Source organism: Mustela lutreola, chromosome 12, assembly GCF_030435805.1.
Source record: "Mustela lutreola isolate mMusLut2 chromosome 12, mMusLut2.pri, whole genome shotgun sequence".
Taxonomy (NCBI): domain Eukaryota; kingdom Metazoa; phylum Chordata; class Mammalia; order Carnivora; family Mustelidae; genus Mustela; species Mustela lutreola.
Window position 1 is genome coordinate 32,578,083 of NC_081301.1, and position 23,508 is coordinate 32,601,590.

At 48.8% G+C, this 23,508-nt stretch overlaps 1 protein-coding gene across 6 annotated transcripts in view; it reads left to right on the forward strand.

Annotated features, from left to right (window-relative positions):
- The window catches only part of TBC1D2 (TBC1 domain family member 2), a 51,453-nt gene that overhangs the window by 14,661 nt on the left and 13,284 nt on the right, over nt 1-23,508 (forward strand). For 3 of the 6 annotated variants that reach the window (XM_059142092.1, XM_059142091.1, XM_059142093.1), the window contains 4 exons: nt 5,656-5,789; nt 8,970-9,166; nt 16,055-16,450; nt 22,132-22,242. In XM_059142092.1, coding sequence (XP_058998075.1) covers nt 5,656-5,789; nt 8,970-9,166; nt 16,055-16,450; nt 22,132-22,242 — 838 coding nt within the window. Of the gene's footprint in view, nt 1-5,655; nt 5,790-8,969; nt 9,167-16,054; nt 16,451-18,665; nt 18,691-22,131; nt 22,243-23,508 lie in introns of those variants that run through there. The other 3 variants (XM_059142096.1, XM_059142097.1, XM_059142094.1) reach the window with 3 other exon arrangements.

Consider the following 23,508-nt stretch of genomic DNA (forward strand, 5'->3'; position numbering starts at 1 on the left):
GGCTCTGCCATGACCTGGGGCCATACTCCGGGGAAGGGAGTAAGAGTGCTTCTAGAGCTCTGTGCTAGGTTCCTTGCACCGTCGCTGAGATGGCTGCACAAATCTATGAGGCGGTGTCATTTAACAGTTAAGTTCTTAGGGTATGGAGTCAGACATCCGGGTCTGATGTTCAGTCCCCCCACTCACTAGCTCTGTGGCTTTGGCTACTTATCCTTTCTGAATCTCCATTCTCCTCTCTGGACAGTGGATGTGACACTGCTACTCACTTCACTGGACCCTGGTGAGGATTGAGTGAGTTGAATGACTAGTGTCAGCTTAGTGCTTGGCCAGTGGAAGAACCCAGTCGCTGTCTGTTGTGCACATGTTCCTCATCCCCACTCCAGATCAGGAAACCCTGGCTCAGGGAGGATAAATGGCTGCCCAAGGTTATCTTTCCAGAGCAAGTCTTTATGACCACTCCCCCACACTGCCAGGCCTTCCAGACTCAGGGTAATGACCTGAGCCAAAGGCAGACCCTTAACCAACAGAGTCACCCAGGTGCCCGGCCAATATTATCCTGATACCAAAACCAAATAAAAATAGCACAAGAACCTGGAGCTTTCACCTAGAGTTTCCTTGTGTTGATTTTGGCAGCAGGCCTGAGTTTTTTCCTAATTTACTTCTTCACAGGACTCCCAGCTGTTTGTGAGAATTTCAGTTTCAACGCTGCAGTTTATATGGGTTTAAAACTTTGCTTTCTTTCCTCTCTTGCAGCCAATGTTCTAGGTTTATGATATCAACAGTTGATCTGTGGTCACACACACACACACACCATCTTGTAGCTGTGTGTGGTGATGGCTATTAACTAGATGTAGTGTGGTGATCGTTTCACACTATGTTGAATAAATATGTTGTACACAGAACATATGTATGTTCTGTGTTAGTTGTATCTCAATTTAAAAAAAAAAGACACAGTTGACCCCAAAACAAACTCATGTCCTCATTCAACTTTCACAACAATAATCCCGCAGACACAAATTTCAGAATTCAGAATAAGCATCTTTATTTCTCACATATCTGGATTCAGCTGATATAGGCTAGGTACACCTGGTCTTGACTCCAAACTGTTGGTAAGATTTAGATCTGCTGATGGGGCGCCTGGGTGGCTCCGTGGGTTAAGCCTCTGCCTTTGGCTCAGGTCATGGTCCCAGGGTCCTGGGATCAAGCCCTGCATCGGGCTCTCTGCTCAGCAAGGAGCCTGCTTCCCTCCTCTCTCTCTCTCTGCCTGCCACCCTGCCCACTTGTGATCTCTGTCTGCCAAATAAATTAATAATATTTTTTTTTTAATTAAAAAAAGATCTAGGTCTTCTCCTTGTGTTCCTCATCTTCCATGGACCAGCAGCTGCCTGAGTCATGTTCTTCAAGAGGCCATGCTCTGTAAACAAGGACATTTTAAGCCTATTATTACATTACTTCTGCTAACATCCCTTTGAACAAAGCAAATCCCATGGCCATGCCCAAGCCCAGAGAGGAAGTACTCTACTTCTAAGGAGGTGGTGGGAAAGGGGTGAATATTTGCTGAGGAGTAGTCTGATCTGCACATTCGCCTTCTTACTTGAAGTTCATCTTTTCATGTCCCCAAGAATTTCCCTTCCTTTCCTGGGAATTCAGCTCAGTATTTTTGAAACATGTTTGGTATTTATCTAGCATCTAGGTGTCTGTGAATAAGGGTTTTTCAGGGTAATCTGTCCCCCGTATTGCTAGAAGTGTACATTGCACAGAGGGATGATACAATGAAGCCAGGACTCCCATCGCAGATCTACAGACCTTCTTCACGTCCTCTTCTTTCTTCTTTTTTTTAAGATTTTGTTTATTCGGGAGAGAAAGCACAAGGTTGGGGGAGGGACAGAGGGAGAGGAAGAAGCAGACTCCCCGCTGAGCGGGGAGCCCAACTTCAGGCTTGATCGCAGCACCCTGGGATCATGACCCGAGCTGAATGCAGACACTTAACCAACTGAACCACCCAGGCGCCCCTCCCCTTCTCTTTTGACCACACTATTGCTGCCTTTTAAGTGAATGACCTCTGCATTTATTTCATTGTATTTCAAACCATCGACCACCATCACAGTAAGAAATACATTTTATTTTATAGTTCAGTTAGTACACATATATGTAATTTACAAAATATTAACTCCATTCTGAGTGGGATCCATTCTGATATTTTCCATTCCATATTTTTTTTATTTAAATTCAATTAGCCAACATACAGTACATCATTAGTTTCAGATGTAGTGGTCAGTAATTCACCAGTTGCATACAGCACCCAGTGCTCATCACATCATGTGCCCTCCTTAATGCCCATCACCCTATCCTACCCACCTCCTCTCCAGTGACCCTCAGTTTGTTTCCAATAGTTAAAAGAGTCTCTCATGGTTTTTCTCCCTCTCTGATGACTTCACATTCAGTTTTCCCTCCCTCCCCCTAAGATCTTATATTCCACATCTGTGTTAAACCATGTGATAATTGTCTTTCTCTGTTGACTTCTTTCGCTAAGTCTAATACCCTCCAGTTCCATCCACGTCAATGTAAATGGTAAGTATTCATCCTTTCTGATGGCTGAGTGATACTCCATTGTACATATACACCACATCTTCTTTATCAATTCATCTGTTGAAGGACATCTTGCCTCTTTCCACAATTTGGCCATTGTGGACATTGCTGCTTAAACATTGGGGTGCAGGTGCACCTTTGGATCAATACATTTGTATATTTGCGGTAGATACCTAGTAATGCAATTGCTAGGTCGTGGAGTACCTCCATTTTTAGCTTCCTTTTTTTTTTAAGTTTTTATTTATTTATTTTACAGAGAGAGACACAGCGAGAGAGGGAACACAGCAGAGGGAGTGGGAGAGGGAGAAGCAGGTTCCCCACAGAGCAGGGAGCCTGATGCGGGACTTGATCCCAGGACCCTGGGATCATGACCTGAGCTGAAGGCAGATGCTTAACGACTGAGCCAGCCAGGCACCCCTCCATTTTTAGTTTCTTGAGGAACCTCCATACTGCTTTCCAGAGTGGCTGCGTTAACTTGCATTTCCACCAACAATGTAAGAGGGTTCACCTTTCTCCACATCCTTGCCAACATTTGTTGTTTCCTATCTTGTTAATTTTAGCCATTCTGACTGCTGTGAGGTGGTATTTCATTGTGGTTTTGATTTGTATTTCCCTGATGCCAAGTGATGTGGAGCATTTTTTCCTGTGTCTGTTCACCATTTGTATGTCTTCTTTGGACAAGTGTCTGTTCATGTCTTCTGCCCATTTCTTGCCTGGATTGTTTGTGTTTGGGATGTTGAGTTTGATAAGTTATTTATAGATCTTGAATACTAGCCCTTATCTGATAAATATCTTCTCTCATTCTGTAGGTTATCTTTTAGTTTTACTGACTGTTTCCTTTGTTGTGCAGAAACTTCTTATCTTGATGATGTCCCAATAGTTAATTTTTGCTTTTCTTTCCCTTGCCTTTGGAGACATGTCTAGCAAGACATTTCTGTGGCCAAGGTCACAGAGGTTGCTGCCTGTGTTCTTAAGAATTTTGATGGAATCCTGTCTCACACTAAGGTCTTTATTCCATTTTGAGTCTATTTTTGTGTGTGGTGTAACAGAATGGTCCAGTTTCATTCTTCTGCATGTGGCTGTCCAGTCTTCCCAGCACCATTTGTTGAAGAGACTGTCTTTTTTCCATTGGATGTTCTGTCCCACTTCATTGAAAATTAGTTGACCATAGAGTTGAGGGTCCGTTTCTGGGCTCTCTATTCTGTTCCATTGATCTATGGATTGTGCCAGTACCATACCGTCTTGATGATGACAGCTTTGTAATAGAGCTTGAAGTCTGGAATTGTGATGCCACCAGCTTTAGTTTTCTTTTTCAACATTCCTCTGGCTATTTGGGGGTCTTTTCTGGTTCCATACAAATTTTAGAATTATTTGTTCCAGCTCTGTGAAAAATGTTGATGGTATTTTGTAGGGATTTCATTGAATGTGTAGATTGCTCTGGGTAGCATGGATGTTTTAACAATATTTGTTCTTCCAATCCTTGAGCATGGAATGTTTTTTTCATCTCTCTGTGTCTTCCTTAATTTCTTTCATGAGTGTTCTATAGTTTTTACAGTGCAGATCCTTTGCCTCTTTGTTTAGGTTTATTCCTAGTTATGTTGTGCTTTTTGATGCATCCATTCCATATTTTAAATGCTGGTCACAGGGCACCTGATTGGCACAGTCAGTTAAGCATCTGACTCTTGGTTTCAGCGCCAGCCGTGATCTCAGAATCCTAAAATTGAGCCCCATGTTGAGCTCCATGCTCTGCACGGAATCTGCTTGAGATTCTATCTCCCTCTGCCTCTCCTGCTTGTGTGCTCTCTCTCTCTCTCAAATCTTAAAATAATAAAATATGTTCTAGTCATGATACTAAACTGATTTTACAAACTACCAATGGTTCACAACCTCCAGTTGGAAAAACACTGACCTAGAAAACTCCTTTAATTATCTTCTCTTCCTCATTATTAATTTTGGAGTATATCTACTTTTATCTCTTTGCAAATGGAAAATAAACTCAGTTAAACTGTCCTCTCATCTGACTCATTATGAATTTCTCTCACACCTCAGCCAGGCTTGGGTGCCACCTAGTTCCTTCCTAAAAACCCAGCTTGCACAGAGCCTGCAGTCCGGGCATGTGCGCCCAGCGCCAGGTGCCAACAGCCATGCAGGCTGGTTGGTGCCGAGCTCTTGGAGAAATGACACCGTTATTCAGCCTAGACAAGAACTGGGTCAAAGGGTAGCCCATGGACAAAGAGCAGTAAGTTCCTTGGAGGCCATGAGATGATTAGTGAAGGCTTCCAAGAGAACAGATCTGAATGGGCAAAGAAAACAAGGGGAGGAGGATCCAGGAGGGGCTTGAAGCTTTCCTCAGCAGAAGCAGGAAGGCACCGATCATTTTTCAGCCAAGTAGTTATAAAACCAGATGAAGGTTTCAGGATAGTTGATTTGGCAAGTCTAGCATTCATTCAGTGCATATACCGTAAGTGCCCTCAGTGTTGCTGGCATCGTGCTAGGCATTGGAGTGTTTGAGTGAACAAAACGGGCAGACATCCCTGTACTCACTAGAACTTACTCTGTGGGGCGCCTGGGCAGCTCGGTCAGTTAAGCGTCCACCATCCGCCTTCGGCTCAAGGTCCTGGGATCAAGCCCCTCTTCGGGCTCCCTGCTCAGTGGAGAGCCTGCTTCTCCCTCTCCTTCTGCCTGCCATCCCGCCTGCTGGTGTGTGCTTGTGCACATTTTCTCTCTCTCTCTGTCAAATAAATAAATAAAATCTTTAAAAAAAAAAAAAAAAAAGGAACTTATATTCCAGCAATGTGGCTGGGGGCAGGGGAATGAAGCCTGTATTGTTTCTTAGCAATATCGTGTGTGGATGGCCATAAGCATGATGAGAAAATGAAAAGGAGAGGGCGAGGGCTTGGGGAGTGGCCCCGGTGGGATGCACCTCCAGGCTGCCTGGAGTCCCACCGACCGCTCTGCTTGGGGCATGACTGTGGTGAAGGAGGTGGCTCTAGCAGGGGCAGCAGGGAGAGCGGGGAGACAGTGGAGGGGCAGGATGGCAGCCTCAGGCTCCCATTTTCCTTTCAGAAACACAATGTACAATATTCGGGGCAACAGGCAGGCCCAAGGAATAGGCCATGGACCTCCAGGAGAAGATCCTCCCGGGAGTGTGGAACCTCAGAGGGTCGAGCAGCCCTTACCCTCCGACCCAGGCACCCCAGGTGAGCTCAGGTTTGGGCTGTCGTCAGAGACCAAGCAAGTGCCCTCTGTATCCTCCCCAGTGCCTTTTGTGTTGAACATGAAATTCTCCAGGTCACTCCTCCTGGTTTCCATGGGTCTAGCAGCAGTGACTCCTTTTTTTTTTTAAATTAATATTACTATGGTAAAATACACATGAAATATACCACTTTAAGCAGTTATAAGTGCACAGTTCAGCGGCATGAAGCACATTCACGGTGGTGTTCAACCCTCACCGCCATCCGTCTTCAGGAATTCTTTCTCGTCTTCCCAAACATGGCTCTTAGCAATGACTCCTGAAGTAGTAAAAGAAAATGTCTTTCACTTTTTTTTTTTTTTTAATTTATAAGGAAAGGATATAAAAATGCATCCCTGGGGTGATTAAAATCAGATCTGCCTGAAGAAGCAGAACAAGTGACCTTTAGATGTCCATCCAGCTGTTCCATAGCACTTTACTATTTCACAGAATGTGAGCGGCCCACACCTTCAGGGGGAGGGATTGGCCTTTTTTTTTTTTTTTTAAGGAAATTGGGATGGGTGCCCTTAGGACATTCTGTAATCTAAAAACAGTTGGAAGAAAACTGGCTGAGGCAGCACTGTGGGGTCTTCTAGCCGTGAGGACCCCTGGGCTATATAGTAGTGGCTCCAGAAAGAGCATCCCTTTGGAGCAGTGCCCGCGTATCGCAGTGAACAGTGCATGAGGGGTTCAGTATCCTGGGAACCAGGGCTAATGGAACCAGCACTGCTTTGTAGCCGCTCCTTTGTGCTGAGGCTACCTTAAGCACTTTTTTCCCTTTGGTAACAGTTTCATTAAAATATAATTTACATACCAAACAATTCACCCCTTTGAAGTCTGCAATTCACCACAATCAACTCTAGAACATGCTTATTATACCCAAAAGAAACCTCGCACCCCTCCAGCTCTAGGCAGCCGCTGTTCAGCTCTCTGTCTCTGCAGATTTGCCTGTTCTGGGTAGTTCATATAGATGGACTCTGCAGTGTCTGGTCCTTTAGGACTGGCTCCTGTCACCGAACAGAATCTTTTCAAGTTTCTCTTATGGGTACCAAGCGCTTCACCTGCTTTAACCTCTTTGACCCTTCCAGCAACCTGAGCGGTAGCTTCTGTTGTTCTCATTTACTAAATCAGAGGACCAAGGACAGAAAAGTGGGAGTGACTCTCTCATGACCGTACTGCTTGTGCAGAACTGGGAACTAGAGTTCAGGCTGAGGCTTTAGAAAAGTCTCGTTTTCTAAAAGAGTGATTCTTTCACACTATGTTTTTATTGCCATGACACCTTGACTCCCATAAATAAAATCTAATATACAGTGCAGATCAAAGCAGACTTGAGGCAGGGGAATGGGGTCTGGGCTCCCCTCAGCTCCTCCTACCATCTTCCCCTCCCAGCTAGCCCTGTAGCACACCCATGAAATCCTACAGCACTGACGGAGACCACTCTCTTAGGCCTTATCTTCTCAAACTATCAAATGGGTGCCGTGATCCCTACCTTGTTTGCCCTCAGAGTCAGTGGAGAATAGTATTATCAGAGGGCGGCAGGGATGTAGGGAGCCTCTCTGCTCTTCTATACCCCATGCATGAAAGAGAAAGAAAGAAGCCTTGCTGTCCTTTGACCTCTGCAATTGGGTTTGTATCCAGCGCAGCCAGATTTCTTTTAAGTCTAGAACAAAACCATTCTGTTCTTGTATTCAGCAAGGCCAGGCAGGTTCTGATTCTTACTCATTTCTTCTCCATTCGAGATGGTTTGGCTGACCCTAGAAGAAACATGCTAAATTATTCGACTCATCCTCAAAGCCCTCACCTGGGATCCCATACCATGTCCTTATTTTTAACACCCTAGTCCCAAAAGGATTGGGGATAGCTTATTAAACTATGTGTCAGGGGAAAGTAAGTGAGTAATCTGGGTTAGGAAATTTAGATAAGACCAAGATAAGATCCTATAGAATAGCTATGAGTGAGCAGCAGATGTGGCTCTGAGCTTCTCAGTAGCCAAGGCAAAGAGAGAAATGTAAGTGTTAGATTATTTCCAGTGCCCACAGAATAAACACATATTTTCTAAGAAGCAGAGCCTTTCTCAGAGGGCTGAGAGAAATTTCTTCTGCTGGTGCCTCATAATGGGCATGGTGTGTATGTACCACGTAGACAAGATTTTCAAGGTCTTTTAAAGGTCCTTTTCAAGGGCCTTTAAAATGTCCCTGGATGCAAGCTGATGGCAGATCCCTAAAGTGTAGGCTTGGGGCAGGGAAGGACAAGGCGTCGGGGGTAGGTGAGTAACTCTGATATTGGATTTGATTTAAGAAAAAAAAAATAAAGTAAGAAATTCAGCAGTGGTTGGCAGATGTTTTCTATAAAGAGCTAGATACTAAATGTTGGAGACATTGTGCGGCATTTGGTCTCTGTTGCCAGTACCCAACTCTGCCCTTGTAGAGTGAAAGCAGCACAGACAATGCATAAATGGATGTGGCCATGTTCCAATAACTTTTTATTTACAAAAGCAGGTTGTAGGCTGGATTTGGCCTGTGGGCCTCTGGCTGCTGACCCTGGCTCTAGAGGAAATAGGACTCTGCAGCCTGGAGGCAGTCAACTGTGGGGAATATGTTCCCTAACTTAACTTGTAATAAGAATCCAACTTTGACTTAATCTCGGGGGCAAGAATGCCAAATACAGATATTCCATACTCCTGTCTATGGACAGATCTCTGTACTTCAAAAATCGCCCAGAGGGTAGAGGTGGTATCTTGAAATAAGAAACAAGATATCCTGCCAGGGCTTGTGCCTGAGATGGCCCCTGGCACACAGCAGTGGTGTGGTGTGAGATAGCCCAGACAGGCGGGGATCCGAGAGTGGGTGAGAGGCACACGTCAGAGGACGGCCTGAAGGACCCAGCCAGTACAGTATAAATAATGTTTATATAGCCCAAGCATTCTCAAAGTGTGATCCAGGACCAGATGCAGCAGCATCCCCTAGGAACGTTTTAGAAATGCAAATTGTCAAGCCCCCTCCCCCCACCCCAGACCTATTGATGAGAAGCTCTGGGAATAGGGTCCCACAATCTGCATTTTACCAGGCCCCCCAGGTGCTTCTGCAGCAAGTTCATTTTGACCACTGAGGCCACTGATCATAACCTCTGTGTTCCTCCTTTTGAGCAGGGAAAGATCCAGCAGATTCTCCAAAGCCTACACCCAAATCCTCTCTGACCGCCAATCTCATTCAGAAAGCCAAGCGCCAGAACACCACCTTTCCACTCTTTGCCGAAGGACTCACACGAACCCGAACTGCCCAGGAAAAGGTTCTGGCCTTGGAGCAGCAGGTTCTGATGCTCACCAAGGAGTTAAAGTCTCAGAAGGTGAGCTCTGGCCCCAGTGGGGCCCCAGGCTCCGGTGCACCCCTCTGGCCTGGAGTTTCTGAACAAGCTAGACATGCCATGTTTGCCTAGCTGGGTGCGGGCCAGTCTCTGTCCTTACCAGCCAAACTGCTAGTGGAGGGAAATGTTGTGCTCTTGGCTACTAAGGGACCTGTGGACACTCAGCCTAGGTGACAGAAAGCCTTCCAGGGCAGGGTCTCCTGAACCTCCTTTGTATTGCTCTTGGACTCCTGGAACACTGTGCCTGGCCTGACCCCACGCTGAAGAGAGGCAGCATTTGGAGGAGGGGGGTCTGGATGCAGGGTCCTGGGAGGGGCCTCTGAAGGAACTGGCAGCTACTAATGTTGTAGATTGCCGAAGAACTCTCACAGGAGAGAGAAAGCAGGCAGGTCTATGTAGCTCTGGGGCTCAGCCAGGCCCCAGAGGGGACAGTGACAAGGAAGATTCTACAATGGCCATTGTAGAACGCAGATCACATACATACACAGACGTTAAAATCATCACTAAATTCTACAACCCAGGGAATACACCATGTTCGCATTCTGGGGCAACTTTGTGAAGTCTCCATCACGTGGCATGTGGCAAGGAGGTGAGGGGGACTGCAACCCTGGGCACAATGAAAGTAGTTCAGATAGCACAGTTGTTACTGAAAATCCCGAGGGTGGTGCCCGATGATGTCCCCAGGCATGGGCTCCACTGAGAACCCCGGCTTCTTTTCCTCTGAGGGGAAAGCCCAAGTCCTCATGTTGAGGTTTGGCTGGCCTCAGTCTTCCTGCTTTATTCCCTAGCTCTAGCCTCTGAGGTGGGCGGTGGGGGGTGTAGTGTATATACTTCTGAATAGTCTCCCTCCTGTACATTTCTTCTCCTCCTTTCTGCTGCTCCATTTTTGGAGAAGACAGTCCAGAAAAACGCTCTCCCTACCTAGTTTTGCCCCTTCTCTGCCTTTCTTGCCTTAAGCGGGTAGTAGGGGAAGCAGCTGAGGCTTCCCTAATGAAGCCGCCCATGATTGGAGTTCTCCAAGGAGGAAGCTCATTCATTCATAGGTTCTCCCTTCAGTTGTGAATTCACCAGGTCTTTGTCGAGGGCCTGTGGTGTGCACGCAGTAGTCTAGGTGCTGGGAACAGTGAGAAGAGATATGGGCCCTACCTCTTGGGGGCTTGCATTTCACAGCAGAGGCAGGCAGTAAGCATGCCGACACCCACGTATAGCATTACAGCCTGGGAAGCCCCCTCTGAGTCCGCTTAGCAGCCCAGTTTTTTCTCCGGCCATCTTCCCATCCTGCAGTGGAGCTGCTGGCGCTCCTGAGAGCCCAGAGGGTGTCCAGCTGGCTCCAGTTGGATCTATCCTGATCCCTGGACCAGTACAATATAAGGCCCAGACCCAACCTGGCCAGGAAAAGCAATCTGGATGTGAGCACTGCCTCTCCTTTCACCACACCTTCCCCTTCTTTCTAGGAAATCTGGGCAGCCTTCCGGGGCTTAGCCTTTGCTTCCAAGGTGTCAGGAGTTGTCCAATGAAGGAGAGAGGCCTGGGAGCCTGAGATTTCATTGAGGTTTGCCCCCGATGACTGTGCCTCCCTGGAATATGTGGCATTCTTAATAAATGGAGGCAAGCTCTTGGAGATCAGTAAGGGCTTCCCAGGCTGCTACTAGCTTCCCTGCCGTCGGGATGAAAATGGCAGGAGGAAGTTGTGCAAGCATTACAGAATCTGGACTTTCTAACTAGCTCACTTTCCAGCAAAGCTTGGCCTGGCCTGGGACCAATAGAAGGAGAAGAAGCCTTGCGGTTTCACTCTTAACTCACCAGATGAGTGCTGTGCGTGCTATCCGGCCCATCTCACAAAGGTGGTTTTGTCTGGTGGGTGTCTCAGAGCACAGGCCTTGAAGTGGACAGTACCGTCTGCAGTTCCAGCCTTGAGCAAGTTTCTTAACCTCTCAGAGCCTCAGCTTCCTCCTCTGCACCTGGAGGTTCAGTGGTCCTTACTGGAGAGGCCTGTATCTGGATTCATCAAGCCCAGTGCCTGGCTCGCATCAGCCTCGCACCAGATGCAGGCTTTGGCTGTCACTGTGGCATTCCCTGCCCTCCTTGTTGATTCCTTCCAGCCTAACAAGGAGTGGTGCATTCCTCTGAGGGGCTCTAGGAAGACAGATGGGCACCTGTGAGGGTCTCCAAGAAACGAGTGGCATAGCAGTGATGGATGGAGGTCAAGTCTTCATCCCACATCCATCACGGGGAGCCCCAGCCCTACAAACTCTGGCCTTTTACCTCCAACCCAGATACCAAAACCAAAGAGCAGAGGGAGAGATGATCAACTCTTGGCCTAGAGCTAGGACAAGGGGAGGCCTGCAAAACCTTGGTGTACCCAGTGGTGGCCCAGATGTGCAGAAATACTGATTGGAGAGCACTAACTGTCCATCTGAGACCCTCCGAGTCCAGTTCCTCAGCTGGGTGGACAGTCCCCCAGACTTCCCTAGACCCACATCTGCAAGATGTCTTCCTATGTTTCTTCAGTGGAAGGTGCTCTCTTTCTGCCTGAGGCTGCAGGAGGATGTGGGACCTGGGAGGTCTTGTCCTGGCTCAGCCACCCAGGGGCTCATTGCCAGTAGCTTTAGGGACCCTTGAAGAATTTGTATCTCAGATTCTGTTGCATGCTGTGGAGGGCACAGAGGTGCATAGGGTCCCTGCCCTCAGGAGGGAAAGGGGAGATAAGAGCGTACATACCTAGTGTTGAGTGTGGCCCTAGCTCTGTGCTTGGGCTTTCCATGCATTAACACTTATCCTCACAACAGTTACCAGCCCCCTTTTCTTGAGGAGCAAACTGAGGCTCTGAGAGATTCTGCAGGCCCAGGGTCTCCCAGGGGCCAAGACCAGTTTCAGACTCTAGTCTGTCTGCTTCTAGAGTTTCTGCCTTTTTCACCATGCCATGCTCAAGTTGCTCAGAGATGGTGGGTGACTGCCCTGAGGTCACACAGCTGGAAGAGCCAGGACTAAGACCCTCAGTCGCCTTTCCTGGTACGGCCCAGCATAAGACATGATCACCGTAACTGCTTTTCAGAAAATACGAATACACTCATGTCTAGTGTCATATTGAACTATAGGACCACTCTAGGACCCATGGAGCCATTATCTGTCCCAGGCCCTTGCAGCATGCTGGTCCCCCAGGAGTTCGGGCCTCCTGAAGATTGCACCAGATGGCTGCTTGGCTGGGTGACTCAGGCTCTCAGAGTTGACAAAATTGCACCCAGCCTGAAGGCTGCCTGCTCTGGCAGATGGAAGCCCATATTTGTAGTGATGTTGGCCATCTGTTGACTGCTAGGAATGATGAACTCTTCCTAGGCCCTATCTGGGGCCAACTTAGCTTGCTGAGGGTAATTTATTGAGGAAACTCAGTGGGGACAAAGTGCAGCCTCTTACTTCCCTAGAACCCCAGCCAGAGACCTCAATGTACACTCCCCTTGTCCAGAGTACAGAGTACAAAGACTTCAGAGTGCATAGAGGGAGGCTCGATGCAGGCCTGGACTGTTTCCACTTGGGGAGGGGCACTTGCCATACTTCCTTTCTCTTCCTTGAAGTGGCTGTCCCAGGAGTAGGGAGCATGCTCTCCATTTTACGTATGACAAAGCCATAGTTTACTTTTTTGAAACACCGTCACTAGAAACACCCTCATGGACCTGGAATGGCAACCAAGACCTCAGGGACTCCAGAGCCAGTGCTCCTTGCTGCACTGCTGGTGCCCAGCCTCTGAGGGGCCAGTGGCTGGGGTGCCGGACTGAGATTCTGGTTCTTTCCCCAGCAACATGGGCCCATCCACCTCAATTTTAGTGAGTAAGGAAAGTGTTGACTTTTTAATAAAGGAAAGGATTAATTTTTAAAAGATGGTTTGTTGGCTTTTAAAATTTTAAATAATCAACTATATCTCAATAAAAAAAATTTTAAATGACAACTTGTGGCCAGTTATCAAAATCTGAAATGGGCCAAACAATGATTTGATTAAGAAATATTAGAAGTACCACTTGATCAGCTCTTGTTTCTAAGAAGAGGTCCTAAAGCATTGCTTATAGAGGTGGGAATTAGAAAGACCCCAGGTGTCCCTTCTTGAGGGCAGGACAGGGCACTGGGGCGCATCCAGACAAAGAACAGTCCCTATACTGTTGCTAGTGACGGCCGTGCTTGGCAACACAGCATAGTGTATCGTAAGGCCCTGAGCGCCTTCCCTTTTGGTTTTTAATATTTCTGTATCGTGTGTATGTGCGTTTTTGTGGCATGATGTCCTCCAGTCCATCCATGTTGTAGCATGTAACAGGTTCCCTTCCTTTTTCAGGCTCAGTAATATGCCGTCATATGTATACGCTACATTCCGTTTATTAGTTCACTATCAGAGGCGTGTGTGTTGTTCCCATCTCTTGGGTGTTGTAACTAATGCTGCTATGAACATGGATTATTTCTATTTTTAAAGAAATGGGAAGAAGTGTCTCAGTGCAAAATGTGTTAAATACACATCATGGAGAAGTGGAGGACCCTAGATTAGGAGTTGGGGGTCCTCTATTACGGCCACCTGTGGAGACCCACAAACTCCTTTTAGTCTCCTTCCTTCCTTCTTGGGCTTCAGTGTCCTCCTGTGACAGCAAGTGACCCGTCTGACCAGGTGGTTTCCCCGGGCCTGCCAGCCACCAGGTTTTCTGAACCTCAGGTCCATTCGCACTCTTCACCTCGTGCTTCCCGCTCTGACTCCGTTCCTTCCCTGCTTCCTTTCCCCCAGCTCATGCTGCAGCAGGGATTCTGGGATGGTAGGACAGTCTCCTGGGCTGGAAGTAGGAGGGGGGAGGCAGCTGGATGTAATAAAATGGGCTTCAGAGTTGACTCTCGTAAAGTTGGGGGAAAGATACCCCCGATGCTGAGCCTCAGGCGAGTCTGAACAGTGGTGTCGGCTCGTTATCCCACCCGGGCACTTACCAGGGTCATCTCCACATCTCAGCCAAACCAGAAAATGGTCTCAGCTTCTCGGTTATCCTGGAGCCACAGGAATGGTGATCTCTCTCAGCAGAGCCTGAGAAGCCAGTTCATTCCAAACATTCCTGTCTGGTTTGCAACCACCTCCTCACCCCACCTTCTGGCCACACCCCAGAATGCCCAGAGCCCCACACAGGGTTAGGGTTAGGCCTTTGCTGGAGCTGCTGACTCAGCACATGTGGAAAGGCCTATCAGCCCTCATCTCCTGCCTACTTCTTGACTGTCTCTGGCCCTCATTCTTCACAGAACTCTTCTGCCTTTCTGTAGAATATACTGGTCTTCCCCTCCCTCTGCCTCAGGTAGAAGTCATTGCTCTCTGCTCTGTATCCCCACCAACACATTTGCTTCCCCCTTGCAGTAAATCATTCCATTATAGTAGTTCATTTTTTTACTCCCACCAGCCTTGGTGGTGTTTGCAGGTGAGAACTCTGACCAATCCCTCTTCGGGCCACCCATACTGAGCCTAGGACCTGGCACTGAGTGGGGCTTAATAAGTTTGGATGGCTGGAGGGAAGGGAGAGAAGCAGAAGAGGGCCAGTCTGTGGTCCCCAAGTTTCAGAAGATGCATGCTATTTCGATCTTGCCATTATTTTCTCAGATAAAGTCATGATTTGGAGTTTTCTTCCAAAATGGAATTGTTCTTAGCAAGAACCCTACCCAGCTGATCCATTTAGTTGAACATTTGGTGTGGATACAGGTAACGTGTTTCTGGGAAGCCATGTTCTCTGGCATGGAGCATAGCAATGGCCCAGAGTCCCTGTCCCCCAGGTCTGAGGTTCACGTGGGACTGGCCGCTGGGCTGCCTGGCTTCTGATATTCTCTGATCCTGGCCTTAAGTGAGTCCACATCCCTGTTTTGGGAAAGAACAAGTCCCAGGGAGGTTGGGGGCCTGAAGGCGTGGAGAGCCAAGCAGACCTGGAGTTTCCATGTGAATATCGTGCCCCACCAAGGAGTGAACGGGGCTCTGTTGCTCGTGAGCCCTTCTGCTTTCTCGCATCGGCCTGCAGGCATTGCTTGGTGGCCTGAGGGGCTGGGCACAGGGGACCACATGAGGCTCTGTGTGTGCTTTAGCCTGAGGACTGCAAATGTATTTCTTCTCTGGTGCTCTCCCAGCTCCGTCAGTAGCTGCTACCTGCTGCTATCTTCAGTATCCTGAGGCCTCCGCTAGGCTTAGTAGGAAAGAATATTGAGACGAATCAGTGAGGTCTGCCACAGGAGAGAAGAGCCACGCCAGTGTCCCACCGGCTGCCTTCACGGCTGACCGAGCACAGGCTTGCAATGATTTGGGATTGAATTCCATTCTACTCTGCGGGGCTCAGTTTTCCCATCTCTGGAATGGATATGTATCAGTCAGGGTTCCAGCTCAGCTGCTGTGACAAAGAATCCTCCCAGTACTACTTATTTCCTTCCTACCTTTTCATGGAAGAACCCAGAGCTTCAGTGGCAGTTCTGAGCTGGGAGGACAGCCGCCGTCCTTCACACACCTTCTGCTCATGAGCCCAAGGGGGCTGCTCTGGCTCTTGCGGTTTCCCAGCCAGGAGGAAGGGCAGCACGGGTGGTGGTTTATAAAGGAAGGACCCAAAAGCTACCCACACAATCTCTGCTATCCCATGTAGGCAGAGCAGTCACTAGGCTACACCTCACTGGAGGCCTGGCTGGGAAATGGGGTCTTCAGCTGGGGAGCCCTGTGTCCAAGTAAAGTTCCGCTGAGCAGGAAAGAAGAAAATGAGCCGGCCCAGCGGATGATGCTCGCCACTGCTCAGGGCCGTTAGGAGAACCAGGGACTGTAGCAAACGCCGAGTCCCCGGAACCTCCCAGGCCATCCTTGAGTTCACGAGCTGCTTCCCTTTCCTCCCCCAGGAGCTGGTGAGGATCTTGCACAAGGCGCTAGAGGCTGCCCAGCAGGAGAAGAGGGCGTCCAGCGCATACCTGGCTGCGGCCGAGGACAAGGACCGGCTGGAGCTGGTGCGGCACAAGGTGCGGCAGATCGCGGAGCTGAGCAGGCAGGTAGAGGCCCTGGAGCAGGAACGGGAGAGCCTGGCACACACGGCCAGTCTGCGGGAGCAGCAGCTGCAGGAGCTGCAGCGGCATGTGCAGCTGCTCATGGAGAAGAACCAGGCCAAACAGCAGGTTATCTGCAAGCTCTCGGAGCAGGTCACCCGGGACTTCATGCAGCCCCCTTCCCAGACGCCTGTGCCCCCAGAGGTGGCCGACAGGGACTTCCTGAGCCAGCAGGAAAAGATGGAGCACCTGAAGGTAGGGGCCCCTCCCCGCAGGCCCTGGGCCCTTGGTGGGGGTAGGGTGGGGGGCCCACTGCTCTCAACCCTGAGGGTTTCCTAGGTAGAGCAGGGATAACCCTTGGTACTGGAAGGTTTGTGTCTGAAATACATATCAGTGAGAATATTCTACCCATTTTCTCGCTGTCTTAACCAGAAGGTCCAGTGCAATTTGACATTTTCGTGATCTCCGGGGCTGGAAAGGGAGGGTATCCCTAGATGATCTCTAGAAGTGGAAGAGCACAAGGTGAGGCAGAACTCCTGAGTGCCAGGCCAGCTAAGTGTCACGCTGATGCCCTTGGGAGCCCCCAGGGCACCTGGTGGCTTCCCCAACATGCAGTCCAGGTGATCTGTGACCACCTGGGACTTGCCCAGAACCATGGCAGGAATCGTTGCTCCTCTGTGACACTGTCTGCTGCACGGCGGCCACCGTCACGGCTGCTCTGCTCCTGGCATCTCATCTGCTGCCCCACCAGCCCTGAGAGGGTTGTGTGCTCCCCACTTGTGTGCTCCCCACTGTGGGCTGGAAGGCTGAGTGAGGCTGAGAAGGGGCCTGTGTGCAGAGGAGCTGGAGAGCTGGAGCTCTCCGATGAGCGCCTGCTCTGCTGCCTTCCAGTTTCTTTGCGCCTTCCCGCTCGGACCACTGTCCCTGCCTCCCCCTGGCCCAGGCAGTGCTCTCACTTGGGGAGGCTGTGCCCTCCCACAGAGACCGATTACAGCGTGGGGAGCAGGAACTTAATTTTTAGGTGTGATGCCTGCCGTGGACATCAATATCCTCTCTAAGACATGATCACAGGAGCTGCCGAGCCACCTGAAGGCCTGAGGCTGGGGATCGGCACTCAGAACCCCCAGTGTCCTTAAAGGCAGTTGTATAACAGGGCCAGTCCTGCCCAGATCCCCACCACGCACATGAATATGTATGTACCTATAACCCAGGGAGCTCCCTTGCCACAGGACCAAAGCATTGCTGCTGGAAGAGGGGAAGAAGAAGGAAAAAAAGAAAACTTCAGAAGCTTTTGAGGGACCAGTGAACAGTGTGATACAGTGTCCCCTGCCCGAGCTGTGAAGCCAGGGCCTAGGTTTGGATCCAGGCTCTGCTGTGTGACCTGGGCAGGGTCCCTCACCTCTCTTTAAAATGACCTCACTGTTCCTACTCATGGAGTTGAGGCAGGGGGGGTGAAGGAAGATAACATGAAACCCAGATCCCTCCCATTTCCTTCAGCATGAAAAAACCACATAACCAATCTTTGAATCTTTTCCCTTTAAAATCAGATTCTTTTGACTTCAAAATGAAAACAAAATCCTTTCAAATGCAGATGGAGTGAGGCTATTAGAAAGCTCTCAGGACTGGAAAATTGCTTTCATTAGATTGCTTCCCTGCCCTCCTCTGCCCTGCTAAGAGTCTTCTGTCTGTGCCCATCCTGCTGGAATCCACAGGTGAAGACCCCGTAGAGCAGGTCCGGGGTCCGAGAAGTAGATGTGTTGGGTGCCCCCCGAGAGCCGAGAGCCGACTGGAAGCAGGGGCTTGCTGTGGGAGCTGGAGTGTGCCCCTGGATTTGCATGTCAGTGAGCCCAGATAGGAGGGAAATTCCTGTCAACCAAACTTGCCTTGCTGCCATCCTCAGAGGCCCAGTGTTTATGCCAGAAAGGAATCTCATGTGCTAGAATTCCTCATTTGTTAGCCTTTATGTGTCTGATCTAGAAAAACAGAAAACTCCAAAAGCCATGGTCTTTCCATCTGGGGACAGAGCAATGTTCACATCTCCCCTTTGCCCTAGGACAGAGGGCATGCGGCTTGAAGGAGATGCCCCCTTGTTGAAGCTGCCAGTTTGAGAACAGAATTACTGACCTCTTGAATATTGGAATCTCTTGAAGACTCAGAGACCCAGTCTTCGACATTTTCTGGCAGGGACAGCTGAGCCCTAATGGGGTCCAGGGTCCCATAGCGCAAGCAGCAGGGTTGCAGCTAGACCCCAGGTCTCCCTGCACACCATCCACTGCCTTCCCCATTAGCACAGGGGTCAGTCCATGCGGCATTTCCCCCAAGAGAATTCCAAGGCTTGTGATCCTGTGAGGACAGACCGGCAGACTCTCTTCCTCCTGTCCCCTTCTCCAGTTGTGTTTTCCTCCTTTGCTTACCAATGACTGTCATGTGCCTTTCTTTTCTCTGAGCTCTCTCTTTTTCCTCCCTACAGTTCTGAGCCATGGAGAGCACTGAAGGTAGGGCGATGAGCTGAAGGGGGAGGCGCCGCCCAGATGCCCCCCCAATCCCACGGCTGCTCCAAGGGGGCTCACACCCGCCCTCACCATCTGGGCTACAGGCAGCATGCCCCTGGCAACATGTCCAAAGCCTTGGAAGTGCCAGGGAGCATCTCGGGGCCTGGGCTGAGGACAGAGGGACAGAAGCAGGAGGCAGAACGGAGCGGCAGACCCTGATGTGCTGTCACCAGCAGTTTTCCATTCCTCTGTAGACCTCCCGCCCTGGCCTTGGATCCTGCCTCTCTTGCATTCTAAGCATGTGACTGAGGAGGACTTACCCTCTCTGTGCTTGTTTCCTCATCTGTAAAATGGGGGCGATGGTACTTTAACACATAGCCCCCCATGGCGGAGATAAATTACACACAATAATGTGCGTGAGGGAGACAGGTGTGACACACAGTAGCAGCTCCAGCAATGGGTGCTCCCTTCCTCCCTTGCCTGGAAGCGTGTTGTATTTCCTCAGATGTTTGGGATGAAGGCACAACAGCATCGTATCAAAAGCAATTAACAGTAATTAATGCGTAGGATGGTAGTATCCAGTCAGCGTTAAAATTTTCCAACTGATTTATAAATGTTATTAATAGCTTTTGGGTTCTTTTATATAATCTTTTGGGTTCTTTTATATAATCTTTAAATAAAATAAATTCATAGGAAAAAGAGGGCACAACAGCAGCCATAGGAAGTCTGTCAGTGGGGGAGGGAGGAGTATAGCTCTCCAGGTGCCACGAGAGCGCAGAGAAGGAGGTGACTCTCATATTCACCACAGGCCAGTCACCATTCTCAGCCTTTTGCACATATTAACTAATCACACCCTGCCCACAGTGCCTGAGGTGGACCTGTTATCCTTCCTGTTTTCCAGGAGAGAAGGCCCAGAAAGGGCAAGGAACTGCTGGGCTCCGCAGGGAAGGCAGGATTTCTGACCAGGCCACAGGGCTCTGGGCCAGCTCCCTGACCAAAGGCAGCGCCTGCCTCTCTGTGGTATTATTGTGCTCCAGGGTCAGAGGTCAGATGAGCCTGTGTGAGGTCAGTCTGACTGCCAAGCACAACCCTTGAAGGATGGGACTAGACATCTGGCATCCAGGTGGATGCCAGCAGGCCCAGAGTTTGGGGAGGATCTAGGCTGTTTGTGCGGTGGTTGGACTTGGCTTCAGAAGCAGACACATCCGGGCTCAGTCACACCTGGTCTCATACAGCCGTATGACCTCAAACAATGCACTTGTCCTTTCAGAGCCTCTGAGACCGCACCTGAGTGCCTTTCAGGGCTGCCGGGGAGGTTGAGTGGGGTGATGCGCCCAGCATGGGCTGGGGGCTCAGGGTGATGGTGTCGGGTGCCCACACAGCTGTGTTCCTAAACATGCCAGTCCCCACCTAAATGGAAGACTGTCATGGACAGGGGAGGGGGCCGTCCTGGAAGAGGCTGATGTCTACAGAAGGTTGGTCCTCGTGCTGCAAACATGAGGACTCACACCAAGCCTGCCACCCCTCCACCTAAGGATAAGAAGAAGGGGGCCATAGAGAGGAAGCAGGCAGATGCTTGTGCAGAGAAGTGCTGGGACCCCCTGGCAGCATTTCTGAGAAAAGGGAGCCCAGAGTTTGGTCTAAGGTAGACACGTGGGAGAAGAGGATGTCCAGGCTGGGGAGTTGAAGTTACCTGGGTTCAGGCTGGATGGTGAGAGCAGAGAACCAGCTCAGCCCGAGTACATGAAGCTTTGCAGCCCGGGCACAGTGAGGGACAAAGGCAGGGGTGGTTGGGGTGAGAGATGCCTTGGACAGCCCCAGTGGGGTGATGAGAGGCCTTGTGATGAAGCCAGCCAGGGGCTTTTATTTCTAGCTGAGGAGCCTGGCAATATGTGGCCTTCCCACTGGGTCAACCATCCAGGCAGAAGGCAGCAGACCCCAGGTATGAATTGGAGCTTCTGGGCTGGGAAGGATCTTGGCTAGGATGCAGGCCCACCCAGGGAGGATCAAGATGGCCTGTGAGCAGGGCACCTGTGACCCATCCCTGATAATGAGATGCCACAGCCATCACAGGTGGGATGCTCCTACTTTCCAAATAAGTCAGGGCCTACCCACGGTCACGCCTGCAGTAGTGTCTCTCTCACGCACTTACAGCCCAGTACATTTCTTGGGTGGGAGCTGAAGGGTTTGAGCTGCAGCTAGCGGATGTCTTGGAATTGCTGGGTATAGCTGTGAACATGCATTGTCCATTGCTTCTGTAATATCCATCCCAGAGGAACGAAGGTTAAGAGCCAGTGCTGTGGCTGCTCCTTTCCAAGGCTCAGGCTTCTGCTTGAGCCTCCCCAGTGCTTGGCCAGCCTCTCCTCAAATGCCCTGGCAGCAGGATCTCACTCTATCCACTGGACAGCTTGCAAAAGGAAAACTCTGGGCACAGAGATCTGCATCAGAGCATTATTCCTAATCAAAAGTCAACTGGAAACACTCAGGGCTTAAATAAAAAATAACAGGGGAAGGATTATGACTGAGATATAGTAAATTCACCCAAGAAAATCATCATCAGACCTTTAAAGTAATCATCGGGAAGCTTATGTAACATAGAGTACAGTTGATCCTTGAATAACGTGGGTTTGAATCGCATGGGTCCACTTACAGGCAGATTTTTTTTCCTGATAAATACGGTATAGTCATGTTAATGTATTTTCTCTTTATAATTTTCTTAGTACTCTCTTTTCTTTAGCTTACTTTATTGTAAGAATACAGTATATACTGCACATAGCATATGAAATGTGTGCTGATTGGCTCTTCGCATTCTCAGTAAGGCTTTGGTCAATTGTAGGTGATTAGCATTTAAATTTGGGGGGGTAGTCAAAGTTATATATAGAATTTTGACTATGTGGCAGGATTTGGGGGGGGGGGGGTTCAGCACCTCTAACCCTGGTGTTGTTGAATGGTCAACTGTATTTACACGGTGGCATTACTTAAAAAAAAATTTTCCACCCAAAATTGTTCAGTATGACTGCAAATATGTGACAACATATGTTTATTTTTAAAACAAACACTACTTGGATGTTTATTTGTTTTGGTCTCTATACTTAATGACACTTGTTACCTCAGGTCATCTCCCAGCCCCTCAGGGAGTAGTGTTTGCCCCTTTTACAGATGAGAAAACAGAGAGTCAGAGAAGCGTCCCAGTTCAGTGAAGCGTCCCAGGCAGGAGGTTAGAACCACAGCTTGAATGCCAGACTTGAGGCCCTCTCTACCATATCATGCTGGGATCAAGATTAGTGAAGGGGTCTGCCTATAATACTACTTCTTGCAGACTTTTTCTTCTGTTGTCATTATTAGACATTTCTAAAGGGAGAAAGTGTTGGCAGCTCATCTGAGGGTGAAGATGAGGGAGATGTTTGTGGTGCAACTCATCAAATGCTTTGGTCTCTTTTCCAGGATGACATGGAAGCTTATCGGACCCAGAACCGCTTCCTCAACTCCGAGATCCACCAGGTGACAAAGATCTGGAGACGGGTGGCTGAAAAGGAGAAGGCCCTCCTGATGAAGGTAAGAGCTGGATTCCATCTCCAAGCCCAGCCATCCTTCGGTCCCTCAGCTTCTCACCCCTATATGACTCTGTCCTTATCAACTGTGCTACCTCTGGACTGTGCCCCTTACGAGCTGTCTTTCCAGCCTCAGGCATCTGTGCTGTGCTGATTGCTGCTTCTGATCACAGAAATGCCGATGAAGAGGCAGGCAGCCATCAATGCACCTCCCCTCCTGGCCAGAGTAACTTCTGGAGGATTCAAAGGGTTGCCACTCTTCCCCTCCTCATTCATTTCTCTCTTTTCCCCCTGCATTTTGGGAGCCAGTTATTAAAGACTAGATATTCCAAAACAACTGCATATATGAGGAAATTAGAAAGTGGCTTTGCACATCCAGGGAAGGGCTGAGAAAAGACTTGAGAACTTAAGTTTACACCTTAGGCTACTCTTAGCACAGAGATAGCCTATAACAATCAAAAAACAAAAACAATTTTTTCTCAGATTGGGAGAATCTGATTTCTAGTGTTCATATGTCCAGTTTTCAACAACAAAAAAAATCTCAAGGCATACGAAGATACATGAAAGTATGGCCTATTTGAAGGAAAAACATAAGTCAATAGAAACTACCCCTGAAAAAGACCTGGTACTGGCTAATACCAGACAAAGACTTTGAAACAGTTGTCTTAAAGGTGCTCAAAGAACTAAAGGAAGATATGGAGAGTCAAGAAAGAAATGTACAAACAAAATAGAAATATCAAAGAGTTAGAAAACCTACATAGAATAAAAAAAAAAATTCTGGAGCTGAAAAGTACAGTAACTGAAATGAAAGATTCACTGGAGGGAGTCAAAGGTAGATTCCAGCAGACAGGAGGAATCAGTGGGCTTGAAGATAGGACAGTGGAAATTATTCAGTCTGAGAAACAGAAAGGAAAAGGATTGAAGAAAAGTAAACAGAGCCTAAGTGATTTATGGACACCATTAAGCAGACCAACATACCCTTTATAGTATGGTTGTTGCAGAAGGAAAAGAGAGAGAGAAAGGGCAGAGAGAAATGAGAAGAAATAAAGGCTGAAAACGTCCCAAATTTGATGAAGACATGAATACAAACAACCAAGAAGTTCAACAAACTTCAAGTAAGATAAACTTGAAGAAATCCACACTGAGACACATTATAATCAACCTTTTGAATGTCAAATACAAAGAGATTGCTTGAAAGCGGAAAGAGAAGCAACTCCTCACATACAAGGAATTTTCAAGATCATGAGTGGATTTCTCATCAGAAACTTTG